This window comes from Bos indicus, chromosome 15 (assembly GCF_029378745.1).
Source record: "Bos indicus isolate NIAB-ARS_2022 breed Sahiwal x Tharparkar chromosome 15, NIAB-ARS_B.indTharparkar_mat_pri_1.0, whole genome shotgun sequence".
Classification (NCBI taxonomy): domain Eukaryota; kingdom Metazoa; phylum Chordata; class Mammalia; order Artiodactyla; family Bovidae; genus Bos; species Bos indicus.
In genome coordinates this window covers 17,031,612-17,051,502 of record NC_091774.1, presented here as the reverse complement: position 1 = coordinate 17,051,502, position 19,891 = coordinate 17,031,612, and the positions used below count along the sequence as shown (strand labels likewise).

General features: G+C 36.6%; 1 protein-coding gene across 2 annotated transcripts in view; it reads right to left on the bottom strand.

Annotated features, from left to right (window-relative positions):
- GUCY1A2 (guanylate cyclase 1 soluble subunit alpha 2) overlaps positions 1-19,891 on the bottom strand; it is a 546,451-nt gene that overhangs the window by 229,091 nt on the left and 297,469 nt on the right. For both annotated transcript variants that reach the window (XM_070803359.1, XM_019975851.2), the window contains exon 5: positions 13,409-13,894. In XM_070803359.1, coding sequence (XP_070659460.1) covers positions 13,409-13,894 — 486 coding nt within the window. The remainder of the gene's footprint in view (positions 1-13,408; positions 13,895-19,891) is intronic.

The following is a 19,891-nucleotide window of genomic DNA, read 5'->3' as shown; positions in this document are numbered from 1 at the left end:
TTACTTCAAGGTTCCAGCACTGACTCTTGTACATGTCTAACCAGTCCAGGTAATGCTACCACCATTCTTCAACTGAATTATGGCATTAATATCCTTATATTTGACTACTTCCCACCCATCCCTCCCATACTATTGTTGAAGTGATTTCTTTTAAAGCACATCTACTTGGGTCACTCTTGTATTCAAGTCTTCAATGCCTTCACCTTGCTTTTATGACTAAGAACATAAACACTGAAACAGCTAAATTTCAGTAAATACCTATACATTCTACTTCCTACCTACTTCTATACATTTAGCTTGTCTTGCTGTTCTCTCCCCTTTATGGCCCACTGCCTTATCACAGCGAAGGGACTTTCTTGACTCAATGGAGCTATGAGCAATGCCATGCAAGGCCACCCAAGGCAGACAGGTCATAGTGGAGAGTTCTGACAACTGTGGTTCACTGGAGGAGGAAATGGCAAGCCACTCCAGTATTCTTGCCACCAGAAACCCATGAATGGTACAAAAAAGAAAAAAGGTACAGCAGATACAAAGATAAAAAAGACACAAAAAGATACAAAAAGACATTGGCAGATGAGCCACCAGGTTGGAAAGTGTCCAATATGCTACTGGGGAAGAGCAGATGCAATTACTAATAGTCCCAGAAAGAATGAAGTGGTGGACAAAAGTGGAAATGATGCTCAGTTGTGGATGTATCTAGCAGTGAAAGTAAAATCTGATGCTGTAAAGAACAATACTGCACAGGAATCTGGAATGTTAGGTCCATGAATGTGGTCAAGCAGGAAATGGCAAGAGTGAACATTGGCATCCTAGGAATCAGTGACTAAAATGGATGGGAAGGGGCAAATTTAACTCAGATGACCATTTTATCTACTACTATGGGCAGGAATCCCTTAGAAGAAGTGGAGGAGCCTTCATAGACAACAAAATAGTCTGAACCCAGTACTTTGGTGCAGTCAACGACAGAATGATTTCAGTTCATTTCCAAAGGAAACCACTCAACATCACAGTAATCCAGTCTATGCAGCAACCACTGATGCTGAAGAAACTAAATTTAACCTGTTCTATCTGAAGCTGAAACTCCAGTACTTTGGCCACCTCATGCAAAGAGTTGACTTATTGGAAAAGACTCTGATGCTGGGAGGGATTGGGGGCAGGAGGAAAAGGGGACGACAGAGGATGAGATGGCTGGATGGCATCACTGACTTGACGGACGTGAGTCTGAGTGAACTCCGGGAGTTGGTGATGGACAGGGAGGCCTGGCGTGCTGTGATTCATGGGGTTGTGAAGAGTCGGACATGACTGAGCGACTGAACTGAACTGAACTGAACTGATGAGACTTATAAGACCTTCTAGTGGTGGTGGTAGTTTAGTAACCAAGTCATGTCTGACTCTTGTGACTCCACAGACTATAGCCCATCAGGCTCTTCTGTCCATTGGATTTTCCAGGCTGGAGTGGGTTACCATTTTCTTCTTTTCTTCTCCAGGGGATCTTCCTGACCCAGAGAACCAACCCAGGTCGCCTGCACTGCAGAAAGATACTTTAATGACTGAGCCACCAGGACTTTCTAGAACTAACACCAAAAAAAAAAAAAAAAAAGATGTCCTTTTCATCATAGAGGATTGGAATGCAAAAGTAGGGGGCAAGTTTGGACTTGGAATACTAATGAAGCAAGCAAAAACTAACAGAATTTTGCCAAGAGAACACACTGGTCATAGCAAACACCCTCTTCCAACAACACAAGAGATGATTCTACACATGGACATCACCAGACGGTCACTACCAAAATCAGACTGATTATATTCTTTGCAGCCGAAGTTGAAGATACTCTTTACAGTCAGCAAAAACAAGACCTGGAGCTGACTGTGGCTCAGATCATCGTCCTCTTTTGGCAAAATTCAGGCTTAAACTAAAGAATGTGGGGAAAACCACTAGGCCATTCAGGTATGAAGTGAAGTGAAGTGAATTCGCTCAGTCGTGTCCAACTCTTTGTGACCCCATGGACTGTAGCCTACCATGCTCCTCCATCCATGGGATTTTCCAGGCAAGAGTACTGGAGTGGATTGCCATTTCCTTCTCCAAAGTACCTTCCTGACCCAGGGATCGAATCCAGGTCTCCTGCATTGTAGGCAGATGCTTTACCATCTGAGCCACAAGGGAAGTTCAGGTATGACCTAAATTAAATCCCTTATGATTATACAGTACTAGTGACAAATAGCTTCAAGGGATTAGATCTTATAGATAGAGTATCTGAAGAACAATGGATGGAGATTTGTAACATTGTACAGGAAATGGTGACCAAAACCACCCCCAAGAAAAAGAAACGCAACAAGGCAAAAAGGGTTGTCTGAGGAGATCTTACAAATGGTGGCGAGAAAAGAAGAGAAATGAAAAGAGAAGAAAAGGAGACAAGGAAACAAATACCCATCTATATGCAGAGTTCCAAACAGTAGCAAGGAGAGGTAAGAAAACCTTCTTACATGAACAATGCAAAGAAATAGAAGAAAACAATAGAATGGGAAAGACTAGAGATATCTTCAGAGAAGTAGAGATCAAGGGAACATTTCATGAAAAGATGGGCTTAATAAAGGACAGAAATGGTATGGGCCTAACACAAGCAGAAGAGATTAAAAAGAGGTGTCAAGAACACACGGACGAACTATACAAAATGACCTTAATCACTTAGATAGCCACAATGGTGTGATCACTCACCTAGAGCCAGATATCCTGGAGTATGAAATCAAGTGGGCCTTAGGAAGCATTACCACCAACAAAGATAGTGGAAGTGATTGAATTCCAGCTGAGCTATTTAAAATACTAAAAGATGACAGTGTTAAGGTGCTGCAATCAATATGTCAGCAAATTTGGAAAACTCAGCAGTGGCCACAGGCCACAGTCATTTTTCATTCCAATCCCAAAGAAGGGCAATACCAAAGAATGTTCAGATACTGCACAACTGCACTCATTTCACATGCTAGCAAGGTCATGCTCAAAATCCTTTAATGTGGCCGTCAACAGAATGTGAACTGAATTTCCAGATGTACAAGCTGGATTTAGAAAAGGCAAGAACCAGAGCTCAAATTGCCAAGATCCACTGGATCATAGAAAAAGCAAGGGCATTTCAGAAAATCATCTCCTTCTGTTTCACTGAGTAAACTAAAGCCTTTGACTGTGTGAATCAAAACAAACTGTGGAGAACTCTTAAAGAGATGGGAATATGAAACCACTTTATCTACCTCCTGAGATCTGTATGCAGGTTAAGAAGCAACAGTTAGAATTGGACATGGAACAACGAACTGGCTCAAAATTGGGAAAGGAGTATGTCAGGCTGTATACTGTCACCCTGCTTATTTAACTTATATACAGAGAACATTATGCCAACTGCCAGGCTGGATGAAGCTCAAGCTGGAGTCTAGATTGCTTGAAGAAATATCAATAACCTCAGATATCCAGATGACATTATCCTAAAGGAGGAAAGTAAGGAGGAACTAAAGAGCCTCTTGCTGAAGGTGAAAAAGGAGAGTGAAACAGCTGGCTTAAAACTCAACATTAAAAAAAACTAAGATCATGGCATCCGGTCCCATCACTTCATTGCAAACAGAAGGGGAGAAAGTGGAAACAATGACAGATTTTATTTTCTTGGTCCCAAAATCACTGTGGACAGTGACTGCAGCCATGAAAAGATGCTTTCTCCTTGGAAAGAAAACTATGACAAACCTAGACAGCATATTAAAAATCAGATACATCACTTGTTGACAAAGGTCAAAACTATGGTTTTTCTCGCAGTCATGTACAAATATGAGAGTTGGACCACAGAGAAGGCTGAGCACCAAAGAATAGATGCTTTCGAACTGTGGTGCTGGAGAAGGCTCTGATGAATCCCTTGGAAAGCTAGGATTTCAAGCAAGCCAATCCTAACAGAAATAAACCCTGAATATTCATTATAAGGACTGATACTGAAGCTGAAGCTCCAATACTTTGTCCACCTGATGTGAAGCTTTGACTATTGGGAAAGACCCTGATGCTGGAAAAGACTGAAGGCAAAAGAAGAAGGTTGCAGCAGAGGATGAGATATTTAGATAGCATCACGAACTCAACGGACATGAATTTCAGAAAATTCTAGGACAGAAGAGCCTGGTGTGCTGCGGTCCATGGGGTCACAAAGATTCAGACACGATTCAGTGACTGAACACCAACAACAAGATGTAATAGTCCATCTAAAATCATCACAATATTGTTTTATCATTCACTTACTGTCTGACAAAAAATGTGACATAAATGGTATTTCTAAAGTCATTATATAACTACATGGTCCATTGGTTATACTGAGTGACATATGTACTACTTTGATGGTAAAATGAAAATAAAATTGTCCATAAATGGTGTGTGACCAGGAGCACTGTTTAGCAACAAAATAATGCAGAATGGAATGCCCTTCTCCAAGCAATATTTCTCTATCTCTGGGATAGTGTATTTTAAAGATCAGTCCTGTAAAATGACATTTTGTAACCAGGTTTTGGGCTTACTCTTCTGCACAACAGGAAGAGAATCCTTGGCTATGATTTAAGAGTTTTGGGGTTTTCTGAATAATAATCTAAAAGAGACTTCAGCTTCATATCAACAGAAGCATTGCCATCAAACAACAGTCAGCGTATCCTTTGCTGCTTTATGGACTGACATCAACTTTTCCTCCATGCTGGCGTAATTTTGGTCTGGCATTTTCTTCCAGTACAACTTGTCTCGTCCACATTAAAAACCTGCTTGGTTAAATACACATCTTAATCAACAATTTCTCAAAGCATTTCAAGAATTCCTGAGCAGCCATCATATCTGCACTTTCTTCTTTGCTACTTACTTTTAATTTGTGAAGTTTGGCTCAAGCCTTAAGCCAATAAAACCAGTCATGGCTGGCATTAAAAAATGTTCCCTCTGATTCTTTGCCATGTTTATTCTTCAAGTCTTCATAAAGACTATTAGCTTTCTCTTGAATCAGTATTAAGCTGAGTGGGACTGATTGCTGATGCTGATTCTGCATCTGAGAACTTTCTCCATCTGCTCCATCATTTTTCCACATTTCATTGATATTATTTTCAACATCATTGGCACAGCAGACTTCACATGTTCCATGATCTTGTTCTTTAGAATCATGCCAATGGTTCAACAATTCATGTTATAAGAATGAGTGATGTCTACCATCTTTCTGCCTCACTTCACTCTCTCAATTATTTCACTTTTGTTTCCATTGTTATTGCTTGGTTCTTCTTAGCAGTACCAGCTATATCACCATTGCTATTACATTTGCTTTTTCACTTCCAGATACCTTGGGCTTGAAGTAAAGATACTATCCTACTGCACTCTATATACTACTGTCCAGTATAGTTCACAAAAGCACAACCCCTTGTAGAGGATGCATGCTGATACAATGTATGCCAGACACATGAACTAACTTACATGACTGGACATGTGAACACAAATTCCCACCTTTGAAAGTTCACAATTTGAAGATTCATATGTAGGTGATGTACAGTACCAGTGGACAGCTCCTAGGGAGGAATATACAGTGGGATATGCGTGGAGACTAAACAAAATATCAGTGGGCTAACAATGAGATCAAAGAGGAGATCAGAAAATACTTCAAGACAAATGGCAATGAAAACACAACTGTACAAAATCTATGGACTTCAACAAAAGTAGTCCTAAGAGGCAAATTCATAGCAATACATGACTTCTTCAAAAAACAACCTAACCTACAATCCAAAGGATTATGAAAATAACAAATGATATTAATTCAGCAGGAAAAAATAATAAAGTTCAGTAAGGAAATAAATAAAATGGAGGAAAAAAAGCAGAAAAAATAAATTAAAAAGTATATAGAATAACAGAAATCAACCAATCAGAAAGCAGAGAGAAAGTTTAAAAAATGGAAGCAGCACATGAGACCTATGGGATAATATAAAGCATGGAATCTATACCAAGTAAGAATCCCAGAAAAAAGAACAAGAAAACGGAATAAAAAATGACCCAAAGTTGGCTATCCCCTATATACCAAAACCAGGCAAAGATACTACTAAAAAATTAAATATAGCCCCAAATCTTTGATGAATATAGATGAAAAAAGCCTCAATACAATATTAGCAAACCAAATACAATAACACATAAAAAGGATTATACAGCATGATCAAACTGAATTCACTTCAGATCACAAGGATGGCTCAGTTCAGTTCAGTTCAGTTCAGTCGTTCAGTAGTGTCCGACTCTTTGCAACCCCATAAATCTCAGCACGCCAGGCCTCCCTGTCTGTCACCAACTCCCGGAGTTCACTCAGACTCAAGTCCATCGAGTCGGTGATGCCATCCAGCCATCTCATCCTCTTTCATCCCCTTCTCCTCCTGCCCCCAATCCCTCCCAGCATCAGAATCTTTTCCAATGAGTCAATTCGTTGCATGAGGTGGCCAAAGTACTGGAGTTTCAGCTTTAGCATCATTCCTTCCAAAGAAATCCCAGGGCTGATCTTCAGAATGGACTGGTTGGATCTCCTTGCAGTCCAAGGGACTCTCAAGAGTCTTCTCCAACACCACAGTTCAAAAGCATCAGTTCTTCGGCGCTCAGCCTTCTTCACAGTCCAAGTCTCACATCCATACGTGACCACTGGAAAAACCATAGCCTTGACTAGATGGACCTTTGTTGGCAAAGTAATGTCTCTGCTTTTCAATATGCTACAAGGATGGCTAAATATATGCAAATCAATAAATGTAGTACACCACATTAAGAAAAGACAAAAATCACAAGATCATCTCAATAGGTACAGAAAAAGCATTTGATAAAATTCAGTATCCATTCAGGATAAAAACTGTCACCAAAGTGGGTACTGAGGGAACATATCTCAGCATAATAAAAGTCATTTATGACAAACCCATAGCCAACATAATACTCAACACTGAAAAACTAGAAGCCTTCCTGCTATATTCTGGAACAAAACAAGGATGCCATTCCCATCACTTCTATTCAACATAGTAGTGGATGTCTTAGCCAGAGGAATCGGACAGGGAAAAGAAATAAAAGATATCCAAATGTGAAGGAAGAGCTAAAATTGTCAGTATATGTAGATGACATGATACGCTATATAGAAAACCTGAAAGACTCCACACAAAAATTCTTAGAACTGATAAATAAGTTAATCAATGTAGCATGATACAAGGTTAATATACAGAAATATTTTGCATTTCTTTGCACTACAATGAAATATTGGACTTCCCTGATAGCTCAGTTGGTAAAGAATCCACCTGCAATGTAGGAGACCCCGTTTGGATTCCTGGGTTGGGAAGATGCACTGGAGAAGGGATAGGCTAGCCACTCCAGTATTCTTGGGCTTCCCTGGTGGCTCAGCTGGTAGAGAACCCATCTGCAATATGAGAGACATGGGTTTGAACCCTGGGTTGGGAAGATCCCCTGGAGAAGGGAACAGCTACCCACTCCAGTATTCTGGCCTGGAGAATTCCATGGACTGTGTAGTCCATGGGGTTGCAAAGATTCAGACATGACTAAGCAGCTTTCACTTTCACAAAGAACATCAGAAAGTAAACAAAAAAGCTTAAAATAAGATCAAAAGTAAAATAGAATATCTAGGAGTACACCTGACCAAGGAGGTGAGAAACTGATATGCTGAGAACTATAAAACATATATAAAGGAAACTGAAGGTGATTCAAAGAAACAGAAAGATATCCAATACTCTTGGATTGGAAGATTTAATGTTATTAAAATGGCCATACTACCCAAAGAAATCTACAGATTTAAAGTGAACCTTATCAAATTACCCATGCAACTTTCACAAAAGTAGATCAAATAATCCTAAAATTTATATGCAACCCTAAAAGAACCAGGAATGCCAAAACAATACTGAGGAAAAAGAACAAAGCTGGATGAAGATCCTTCCAGACTCCAGACAATACTACAAAGCCACAGTAATCAAAACAATGTGGTATAAGTACAAAAACAGATGGATCAATGGAACAGACTAGAGAACCTAGAAATAAACCCACTCAATTAGTCTCCAACAGAGGTTAGAAAATACAATGGAGAATAGACAGTCTCTTCAACATGTGGTGTTGGGAAAACTGGGCAGCTACGGTTAGAACATTCTCTCATATTGTATAAAAAATAAATTCAAAATGGTTTAAAATTGTATATATAAGACATGATACCATAAAACTCCTATAAATGAACATAGGAAAAATGCTCTTCGAGATAAATCTTAGCAATATTTTCTCAGATCATTTTTCTGAGACAAAATAAATAGAAACAAAATTTAAAAATGAGGCCTAATCAAGAGGTTTTTTGTAATAGAGGAAACCATAAACAAAACACAAAGACAGTCTACAGACTGGGGCAAAATATTTGGAAACAATGTGACTGACAAAGTCTTTATTTCCAAATATATATATATATAGCTCATAGAACTATAAATATACATATATAAACAAACCAGTCAAAAAAAGCATGGAAGACCTAAATTGATTTCTCCAAAGAAGACATACAGATAACCACAACATTGCTACTTATTAGAGAAATGCAAATACTTATTAGATAAATGAAATCAAAACTACAGTGAGGTTTTATCACCTTTTACCTGTAAAAATGGACATCATCATACAAATAATAAAAGCTGGAGAGAGAGTAGAAAAAACAAAACCCTGCTACACCGTTGGTGGGAATGTAAATTAGTGCAGCCACTATGGAAAACAGTCTGGAGGTTCCGTCAAAAACTAAAAATAGAGTTATCATATGATTCAGCAATCTCACTCCTGGACATATACCTGGGAAAGATAAGAACTCTTAATTCAAAAAGCAATGCACTCCAATAATTAGGAAATGGAAGCTACCCACTGTCCACCAACAGAGGAGTGGATAAAGAAAATTTGGCTTATATGCAGGATGGAATATGATGCCATCAAAAGAATGAAATATTAATACTATCATTTGTAGCAACATGGATGGAACTAGAGATTGTCTTACTGAGTGGGGTGAGTCAAAGATAAATAATATATGATATCATTTATATGTGGAATCTAAAACAATAACAGAAATTAACTTATTTACAAAACAGAAATTGACTCACATACCTGGCTTGGTTGATACATTCCTTTGCTGTGCAAACTATTTTAAGTTTAATCATTTGCTTATTTTTTGCTTTTGTTTCCATTACTCTAGTTGATGGATCTCAAAAAAATATATTGCTGAAATTTATGTCAAACAGTGTTTGATGTTTTTCCCTAGGAGTTTTATAGTATCTTGCCTTACATTTAAGAACTTAATCCATTTTGAGTTAACTTTTGTGTATGGTGTTAGAGAATGTTCTAATTTTATTCTCTTACTAGTAGCTGTCCAGCTTCCCCAGCACCACTTATTAAAGAGACTGTATTTTTTCTGTCATATATCCTTGCCTCCCTTGTCATAGATTCATTGACCAAAACTGTTGGAATTTACTTCTGGGTTCTGTATTCTGTTCCACTGATTGATTGTTTCTGTGCCAGTATCATACACTTTTGATGACTTTTGGAGTATAGTCTGAAGTTAGGGAGCTCAATTCCTCCAGCTCTGTTTTTCTTTCTCAAGATTATTTTGGCACACTGAGGTCTTTCGTATCTCTTGACATGAATTTTAAAATCATTTGTTCCAGTTTTGTAAAAAATGTCATTGGCATTTTGACAGGGATCGTTTTAAATCTGTAGATTGCCTGGGATAGTACAGTCATTTTGACAATATTGATTCTTCCAACTCAAGAACATGATATATTTTTCTCTCTATTTCAGTTTCTTTTATCAGTGTTTTTCATCAGTTTTCTGAGTGTGGGCCTTTTACTCCTTACGCAGATTTATTCCTAGGTATTTTATTCTTTTTGATGCAATCATAAATAGCGTTACTTCTTTAATTTCTCTTTCTGATATTAACTGTTAGTGTACAGAAATGTAACAGATTTATGTATATTAACTTTGTATAACTTTATCAAATTAATTGATGAGCTCTAGTAGTTTTCTAGTGGCCTCTTTAGAATTTTCTATGTATAGTATCATATTATCTGCAGACAGTAAAAGTTAACTTCTTTTTCAATTTGGATTCCCTTTATTTCTTTTTCTTATATGACTGCTGTGGCCAGAACTTCCAAAAATGTAAAAGTGGTGAGAGTGGACATCTTTGTCTTGTCTTGACCTTAAAGGAAATACTTTCATATTTTCACCATTGAGTATGATGTATGATGTTAGATCTCGGGTTTTCATATGTGGCTTTTATCATGTTGAGGTATGTCCCCTCCTTGCTAATCTACTGAACAGGAAGAGATATTTTCAGATGATATGACCAATAAGGAGTTAATATCCAATATACACAAACATCTGATAAAGCTCAACATCAAAAATATTAGCAACTTGATAAAAATGGATGATCAACGAGCACATGAAAAGATGCTCAGTATTGCTAATCAACAGGGAAATGCAAATCAAAACCACAAGGAGATATCACCTCACAGAGGTCAGAATAGCTATCATTAAAAAGAAAACAAAATATAAAAGTTGGTGAGGATGCAGGGAATAGGGATCCCTCCTACACTGTTCGTGGGAAAATATTGATAAATTGGTACAGCCACTTGGCAGGTAAACTGGTACAGAAGTAGCCAATTTTGAGGTTTCTCAAAAAACTAAATATAGAATTACCATATGACCTAGGAATTCCACTCCTGGGTATACATCAGAAAGAAACAAAAAGACTAATACAAAACGATGCTCCCAAAGTTCCTAGGAGCATTATTTATTATTTATAATTGCCAAGGAATGGAAGCAACCTAAAGTGTCTAACAACAGATGAATGGATAAAGAAGATGTGTTTTATGTAGACAATAGAACACTACTCAGTCATAAAAACAATCAAATTTTCCCATTTGCAATAACATGAATGGACTTAGCAGGCATTATTCCTAGTGAAATAAGTCAAGCAGAATAGAAAAATACTATATGATATCACATATTGAAAATTAAAAATAAAACAAATGCTTTAACAGAAAAGAAGGAGACTTTTCATAGATATAAAGATTAAACTAGTGAACTAGTGGTTTATCAATAGGGACAGTGAAGGGGAGGGGGCATAATAGGGTTGAGGGTAAAAAAGCGTTTCCTGTGGTATTATATAAAGTCATGTGTATGAAAATTTTGAAAAATTGTAAAGCACTATAGAATTTAAAGAATCTTACATCCAATTTAAAAAAAAAAAATTAAAAAACTGGCTCTGGTATCATTTTACCTTAAAATTTATCACTAAAATTTCATAAGAAAAAATGAATGTGAGTGAAAGTTGCTAGTCACACCCAACTCTTTTGTGACTCCATGAGCTCTACAGTCCATGGAATTCTCCAGCTGAAGGAAACAAGCATAGCAAATCAGTGATTTAGAAGGGAGAGCCTGTGGTTGCAGAGCTTGTGCAGTAGTGCACAAAGTCTAGGGAATTCGCTGGCTACCCAGTGATTAATACTGTGTGCTATTACTGCTTCATGAGTTCAATCCCTGGTTGGGGAATTATGATCCTGCAAGTCAGGTGCCCCCCAAAATAAATAGTGTACACAGTGTGAAGGAAAAATAGGGCTGGAAATTCAGGACAATCTGCTTTATTTTCTGGCATTGACAATGATAGATTCATATGTCTCCATTTAGCATCAGACACTGGCTACTTCTACCATAAATTACATAAAAATAAAATATAAGAAAGTTAATTTATAAAAACTCGTATTTTATATATCAAGGCAAATCCCTCATACATACATCACATTGAATGTTTACTACTCAGAAGAGGCTTTCTAAAATATTTAACATTGGCTATGTATCATGCATAAGTAATCTCTAGTAGCTCAAGTGGTAAAGAATCTGCCTGCAGTGCAGGAGATCAGGGTTCAATCCATGGGTTGGGAAGACCTCTTGAAGAAAGGTTTAATGAAACTAGTGAATATCTTTCCCTAAAGGAGATATACCTTAACAAAAACACCCTCTGGACCATAATATGAAACTAAAATGTAAAACAAGTTCTTTTTGAATCTGCTTATGTGAAGATCATACTATGAAGAGAAGTTTAGATGATGTAAAAAAGAAAATAAAAATCACTAGTTCAACTAGTTTGTTTTTACTAAAAGTAATGACTGTCCTTCATATTAAAAAAAAAAGTCATTTACTATGTAATCCATGCACAATGTAAAGTCACAGTTATTCATTAGATGGATGGAAAGCTGAATCACTCAAAATATTGCTATAATTTTAATAAGAAATTAAAACCATAATTGTTTTAAATTATGACACATGACCCCCAATGTTCATTGCAGCACTACAAATATCATACATTAACACATATATATGGCATCTAGAAAACTGGGGCTGATGAACCTATTTGCAGGGCAGAAATAGAGACTCTATAAACACAGAGCACAAACATATGGACACAGTGCGGGAAGGAGAGGGTGGGGCAGTTTGAGAGAGCAGCACTGAAATACATATATTACCATATAAAAAATAGATAGCTAATGAGAAGTTGCTGTATAACACAGGGAGCTGAATCTAGTGTTACACTGTGACAACCTAGAGGGATGGATGGAGGGGAGGTGGGAGGGAGATTCCAAGAGGGAGGGAACAAAAATATACTTATGGCTGATTCATGCTGATATACGGCAGAAACCAACATAACATTGTAAAGCAATTATCTGCCATTTAAAAATGAAGAAAAAGAAATTAATAAGTAGCTCACCAAATCAGGCTAACAAATGGTGACCTGCACACATTTTCAAAACTCTTCCATCAAGTAACTTGGAAAATTAACTTGCTTCCACTAAAAATCATTGGTTATTTGGACAATAGCTAGAACATTTATATGCATTTTTTTCAGAATGAAAAGGATCTCAATTAATTCTCAATGAAGTAGAAAATACTTAATATGTTAAGTAATTATTACTTTATAAAGTAAATTATTACTTTAATTACATCAATAATTAATATGTTTTAACATATATTGCTGTTCCTTTTAACTACCAATATAAAATTTTTAGTTTATATTATAATCCTACTCTTTAAGGAAAACTAATTATGTGGTTAAAAGTTGCCTATATTTCAGCAAGCTTATTTTATCTTTTTGATAATAATGAATTTAAAAGATTAGTTCTATAGAATTTTTCCTTTCTGACATATATATAAATCAACTCATAGCGAAAATTCACTCAAAGATCAGATATACTTGTATTCTGAATATTTCTAAATGAAAATTATCCATCACTTATTGTTTAAATAGAAAAAAAAAATATTGCATGCTTGTAATTTAATGAAGATGATAATTTACTACTAAAAATACTTTTATATAAATAACCAATAACCAAACCCCATTACCTTATAAATATCCAAAAATCCACATTGGTGGTCGAATCTTGTGTACAGCTCATTCAGCATGCTGATGACTTGCATGGGGGTACACTGGGCACATATGGCCGTGAAGCCAACAATGTCTGAAAACAGCATGGTGACATCATCGAACTTTCTGGCCTGCACTTGCTGCCCTTGCCACAACTGCTGGGCTACATCACCAGGGAAAATGGAGTATAGAAGATCCACTGTTTTCTTTTTCTCTTCTTCCAGGGCCTGGTGAGTTCTTTCTAAAGTTGCTTTTAATTTATCCATCCTCTTCTTCAGCCCATCCTGGGCCTTTGCCTGCTCACCAACCAAGATGACATCTCGAGTAGCATCATGGATAGGGATGTCCGAGAGATGTAGCCCTCGTCCCATAAGTTCATCCAACTTGTCCACACATGGAGAACCCAAGAATAAAATGGAATTTGATTCCGAGACATGGATCATTTGTCCTTTAACTTCCATCACCTGAAAATTTAACACAGAATTTTAGTCAGCACTCTTCAAATAGTAGGCTCACAAAAATTAATTTATTATCAGATGGAGAAGAAGACTAAGAAATTAGCCTTACAGACTTTCTCCATATAGACAAATCTAAATGTGATTTGGGGCCAATGTAGAATTTATGATTCTAAATAGAAATATTTGCTATTGTTTCCCACTTGGCCACTTTCTTAAGACAATGATCAAATGAAAAGAGAGATCAATGAGAATTGAAACAAAATATTTTCACTCAAAATGAAATTGTACCCAGGTACATCATGAAACTGGTTCACCAACCAGTTCAAAAACTTTCAATCTGCTTAGTAATAATAGAATTTGGATAATTCCACCTGTCAAAATACTAGATTTAATTGTCATTAAAATAAAACTCAGAAAATAAGTCCAGGAGACTAGATGAATCCAAGTAATTGTTTAGTCATATGTAAGTCATTTTTTTCATCTGTTGTAGTCCTATGTAAGTATATTGATTCTTGCATTGACTAGATTAGTTGACAATTCATTTGGTCTTAAAAATAAAAATTTAAGCTAGATTTCATTAATAAGTATTAGCAGAAAATGACTACCAGTTAACTAGCATATTCAATATAAGCTAAAAGTAGCCCCCTCCCCCAAGTCAGGATAGTATTAAAGAAACCCAGCTAGTAAGATAAAAAATCTGAATATATAGTAATTTAAACTATCCCTCCTTTCTGTGCTTTTTGGAGAATTTAGAGAATTGATGTTTAATGAAAAACTTCATGAACACTGGCTCATGCTATCTTAGCTTAATGCCCTAAGGAACTCTCAGAGGGGATAAACATCAGCAAGAAAGGAAGGGAGTCTTAGGCTATTTTATCCAAATACCCTTACTTGGGTTAAGATAGGATATTTCAGCACATCTCAAGAGGAAGCTAGTTGTCATTACCTGAAGAGAGTGCTAAGTGCTAAATTGCTTCAGTCGTGTCTGACTCTTTGCAACCCCATGGACTGTAGCCTGCCAGGCTCCTCTGTCCTCTGTCCTGGAGTGAGTTGCCATTTCCTCCTCCAGGGGATCTTCCAGACCCAGGGATCAAACCCATGTCTCTTATGTCCCTGCACTGGCAGGTAGGTTTTTACCACTAGTGCCACCTGGGAACCCCTGAAGAGGACTGCTTACAAATTGACCAACTGAGATTGTGTATCAGTTTTATCTATGTCACTTTCTGCAACTACATGGAATGTGCTCAATAAATTTATTTTCTTTTGATCTTGATAGCATGAAGTATAGGTTAGTTGATGAAATTGGAGGCATAGAACAAATATGGGGTAAAACTACAGAGATTTTGTCTTCTAAGCCTGCAAATATTTTACTTTGTTCCACCTGCACCATTTACCAAGATCTAGTCTATATAAGGCGGAGAAGGCAATGGCACCCCACTCCAGTACTCTTGCCTGGAAAATCCATGGACAGAGGAGCCTGGTAGGCTGCAGTCCATGGGGTCGCTAAGAGTCGGGAACGACTGAGCGACTTCACTTTCTCTTTTCACTTTCATGCATTGGAGAAGGAAATGGCAACCCACTCCAGTGTTCTTGCCTGGAGAATCCCAGGGACGGGGAAGCCTGGTGGGCTGCCGTCTCTGGGGTCGCACAGAGTCGGACATGACTGAAGCAACTTAGCGGCAGCAGCAGCAGCAGTCTATATAAGGAAAAAATGAATCCTTGCTTCATGTTATAAATTGTATGGAACAAAACAAAACGTTCACTTTTTATACAAAGTCTGCTAATGTTCAGTATTTCATCATTTTATATATAATTTATTCATTGAAGTGTTTATTGAGTGTTTTCTATTTATCAATGCTGCCCTGGCTGATAACCATAAAAAGATAATACAAGGTTCCCCTTTTAAAAGATATCAACTATGGAAACAAGAGACACAACTATATAGCCCATAGAATAGAATGAAGAAACATTTCAATTCCCTATTTAAGATAGGCTGTCAAAAGACTGCAGGCTATGGTTTGAATACAAAGAATGCAATTGTCCTGAAAAGTATTTCCAGATTATTTCATATATGCTGGGTATGCTTTTTTTTTGGGGGGGGGGTTGTTAATGATTCATACTCGTTAGACTATTAGAAGTGTTATAAAGAAGATACACAAAATGTACAACCTCATAGCTTGAAAACTAGTATAATCATTTTTTTCTTAAGATTTAAGGTAAAAGCAAACCTCTGATGCTTATATAGTTAGACCTCCATCTGGTCTCTTTCTTCTCACATTTCTTTCTAATCATTTTCTTTTTCTTCTACATCTTGCTTTTTTCTCCCTTCTTCCCTTTGTTCTTTGGACTTACTCTTTTGTTTTATTTTTCAAACATTCTTTCTTCATTTACTCTTTATCTCTCCTGCTTGCCTGGCTTTCTTTGTCATCACTGGTTACTTCATTTCCTTGTTGGTTCTTCATTTTTGTTTCTCTTTTTTTCCCTAGGTATTAACTTTCACATTTCCTATTATAAGTTGACCTTTTTCTTTTCTGCCTTTGCTTCTACCTCTTTTTATTTAAAATATAAATCAGTATATGTATATAGGCATAAATAATATTATATATTATTTGCTATATGTAAAAAATATGTTTTTCTCTAACTTCCAAAGAAGTGAAATGGAATATATTATATTCCATCTCAAAAAACCCATAAATATATTCCCGATTTATATATGGCATAGTTCTTTTTTTTTGAAATTTATGATAGAATAAAATATTTTTAATTTTATTTTATTAATTAAAACAAATTTCTGAGAGAATGAAATAATTAAAATAAAATATTTAATACTTGGATCACATGTTTTTCTCTTTTAACAATGCCATAGAAAGCTTAAGAAAATATTAAGTATAAGAACTTTACTCAGTTCTAAAGATGGAGTTGAGGTTAAGACAGTTATGGTCTCTGCCCTCATGGAGCTTATATTCTAACAGAGGGGATGATATATATATATATATATATATATATATATATTTTTTTTTTTTTTTTTTTAAGAAATGGCAAGTTATGGAGGGCTGTGGGACCCTCTTGCTGTAGAACAATTAGATACTTATTTTAAAAAATACTTATGAGTCATCTCTTTAGAGGCAAAGGTTTCCAAGTACATCCCCATATACACGCACTAGCAAAAGAAACAAACAAATTAAAACAAGGCAAACAAACAAAAAGTGAAACCTTGATCTGAACCCCCAACAGGAGCAGAGAGAAACCAGGCTGTCCTAAGAGTCATGTGGAAAGAACACTTTTATTGGAATTCTGAGACTTGGAACATTTGTAAGATTAGAGAGCCTAGTGAGATTCTTGACTTGAAGATTCATCCTCAGAGAGAATTAAAGAGGTCTTTAGTCACCTGGCACCTAAAACTTCCCCATAGTAGGCTCTCAAAACTCTTGATATGATTAAGCTCAAGCAATGAACAAAAGCAAATAATGAACACAAGATTTAGATGACAAAAACTGAGTGATGGGAATGTCAACTTCAGAATATACAGCAGCTATTTATTTACAAGTAAAGATACAATTTCAGAGAAAGATGAATGACAGAAATGCTATGGACCTAACAGAAGCAGAAGATATTAAGAAGAGGTGGCAAGAATACACAGAAGAACTATCCAAAAAAATCTTAATGACCCAGATAACCACGATGGTGTGATCACTCACATACAGCCAGACATCCTGGAATGTGAAGTCAAGTAGACCTTAGGAAGCATAACTATAAACAAAACTAGTGGAGGTGATGGAATTCTAGTTGAGCTATTTCAAATCATAAAAGATGATGCTGTGAAAGTGCTGCACTAAATATGCCAGCAAATTTGGAAAACTCAGCAGTGGCCACAGGACTGGAAAAGGTCAGTTTTCATTCCAATCCCAAAGAAAAGCAATGCCAAAGAAGGCTCAAACTACCGCACAATTGTACTCATCTCACACACTGGCAAAGTAATGCTCAAAATTCTCCAAGCCAGGTTTCAACAGTACATGAACAATGAACTTCCAGATGTTCAACCTAGATTTAGAAGAGGCAGAGGAACCAGAGATCCATTTGCCAACATTCGCTGGATCATTGAAAAAGCCAGAGAGTTCCAGAAAAACATCTATTTCTGCTTTATTGACTATGCTAAAGCCTGTGACTGTGTGGATCACAACAAACTGTGGAAAATTCTGAAAGAGATGGGAATATCAGACCACCTTACCTGTCTCCTGAGAAATCTGTATGCAGGTCAGGAGGCAACAGTTAGAACTGGACATGGAACAATGGACTGATTCCAAATTGGGAAGGACTATGTCAAGGCTGTATATTGTCACCCTGATTATTCAACTTATATGCAGAGTATATCATGCAAAATGCCAGGCTGATGAAGCACAAGCTGAAATCAAGATTGCTGGGAGAAATATCAATAACTTCAGATATGCAGATAACACCATCCTTATGGCAGAAAGTGAAGAGGAACTAAACAGCCTATTGATGAAAGTGAAAAAGGACAGTGAAAAAGTTGACTTAAAAGTCAACATTCAAAAAGACGAAGAGCATGGTATCTGGTCCCATCACTTCATGTAAAATAGATGGGGAAACCATGGAAACAGTGACAGAGTTTATTTTCTTGGACTCCAAAACCACTGCAGATTGTGACTGCAGCCATGAAATTAAAAGATGCTTGTTCCTTTTAAATTAAAAGCAAAGCTATATATCAACATGACTATAGCTTTGCTTTTAATTTAAAAGGAGCAAGCGTCTTTTAATTTCATGGCAAAACCAATACAATATTGTAAAGTTAAAAAATTAAATTAAATTAAAAAAATAAAAAATGACAAGCAAAAAAAAAAAAGAAAATTATTTTCCAGAAAAAAATAAAAATAAAAGCAAAGCTATGACAAACCTAGACAACATATTAAAAAGCAGAGACATTACTTTGCTAAGAAAGGTCCATATAGTCACAGCTATGGTTTTTCCAGTAGTCATGTATGGATGTGAGTGTTGGACCATAAAGAAGGCTGTGTGCCCAAGAATTGATGCTTTCAAATCTGTGGTGTTGAGAAGATTCCTGAGAGTCCCTTGGACAACAAAGATATTAAACCACTCAATCCTAAAGGAAATCAGCCTTGAATATTCATTGGAAAGACTGATGCTGGAACTGAAGCTCCAGTACTTTGGCCAGCTGATGCGAAGAGCTAAATGCTGAGAAAGATTGAAGGCAGGAGGAGAAGGGGGCAACAGAGGATGAGCTGGTTGAATGGCATCACCGACTGGATACCCATGAGTTTGAGCAAGCTCTGGGAGTTGGTGATGGATTGGGAAGCCTGGCAAGCTGCAGTCCATGGGGTTGCAGAGTTGAACATGACTGAGTGAGTGAACTGAACTGAACAGAGAAAGATTAGCACCAAGAGACTATAAGGAAGGAGTAGGCAGTTAAAAACTTAGAACAGGTCATAATGTAAATGATAGTAGTATTTAACTCAAATAATTGTAATGAAATAATTACATACAGGCCTGTTTACCATATTGAGTGTGATATCTGTCACAAATGAGCCTTTGATAAATATTAGGTGACCTTACTGTGGGTTTTGAAACTACCTCAAGCCTTCTAAACCAGAACCCCTTGTTGTTGAACTCAGAAACTGATTTTTCTAAAAAATAAGGAGTACATATGATCCTGAAATTTCACTAGACAGGAATTATTGTCTCAAATGTCATCTTACACAATCTAATTGTAAATGAAGTATAAATAAAGAAAATCAGGGATGGAAAGGAAATACAGATTGCATGGAATAACAAACCAAGTTGGTAAAGGGTAAGGACTTGAACCAGAAATCTTGATATACACAGCCACAGTGTAGACTGTCAGAAAGAATATTTGGATAAAACAAAGAGTGAAATATGAAGTTCAGAGATGACTTAAAGCTCGGACAGGAACAAGACCACCAAATTCCCTATGAATATATCAATCAAAGGTAAATCACAAAACTGTTT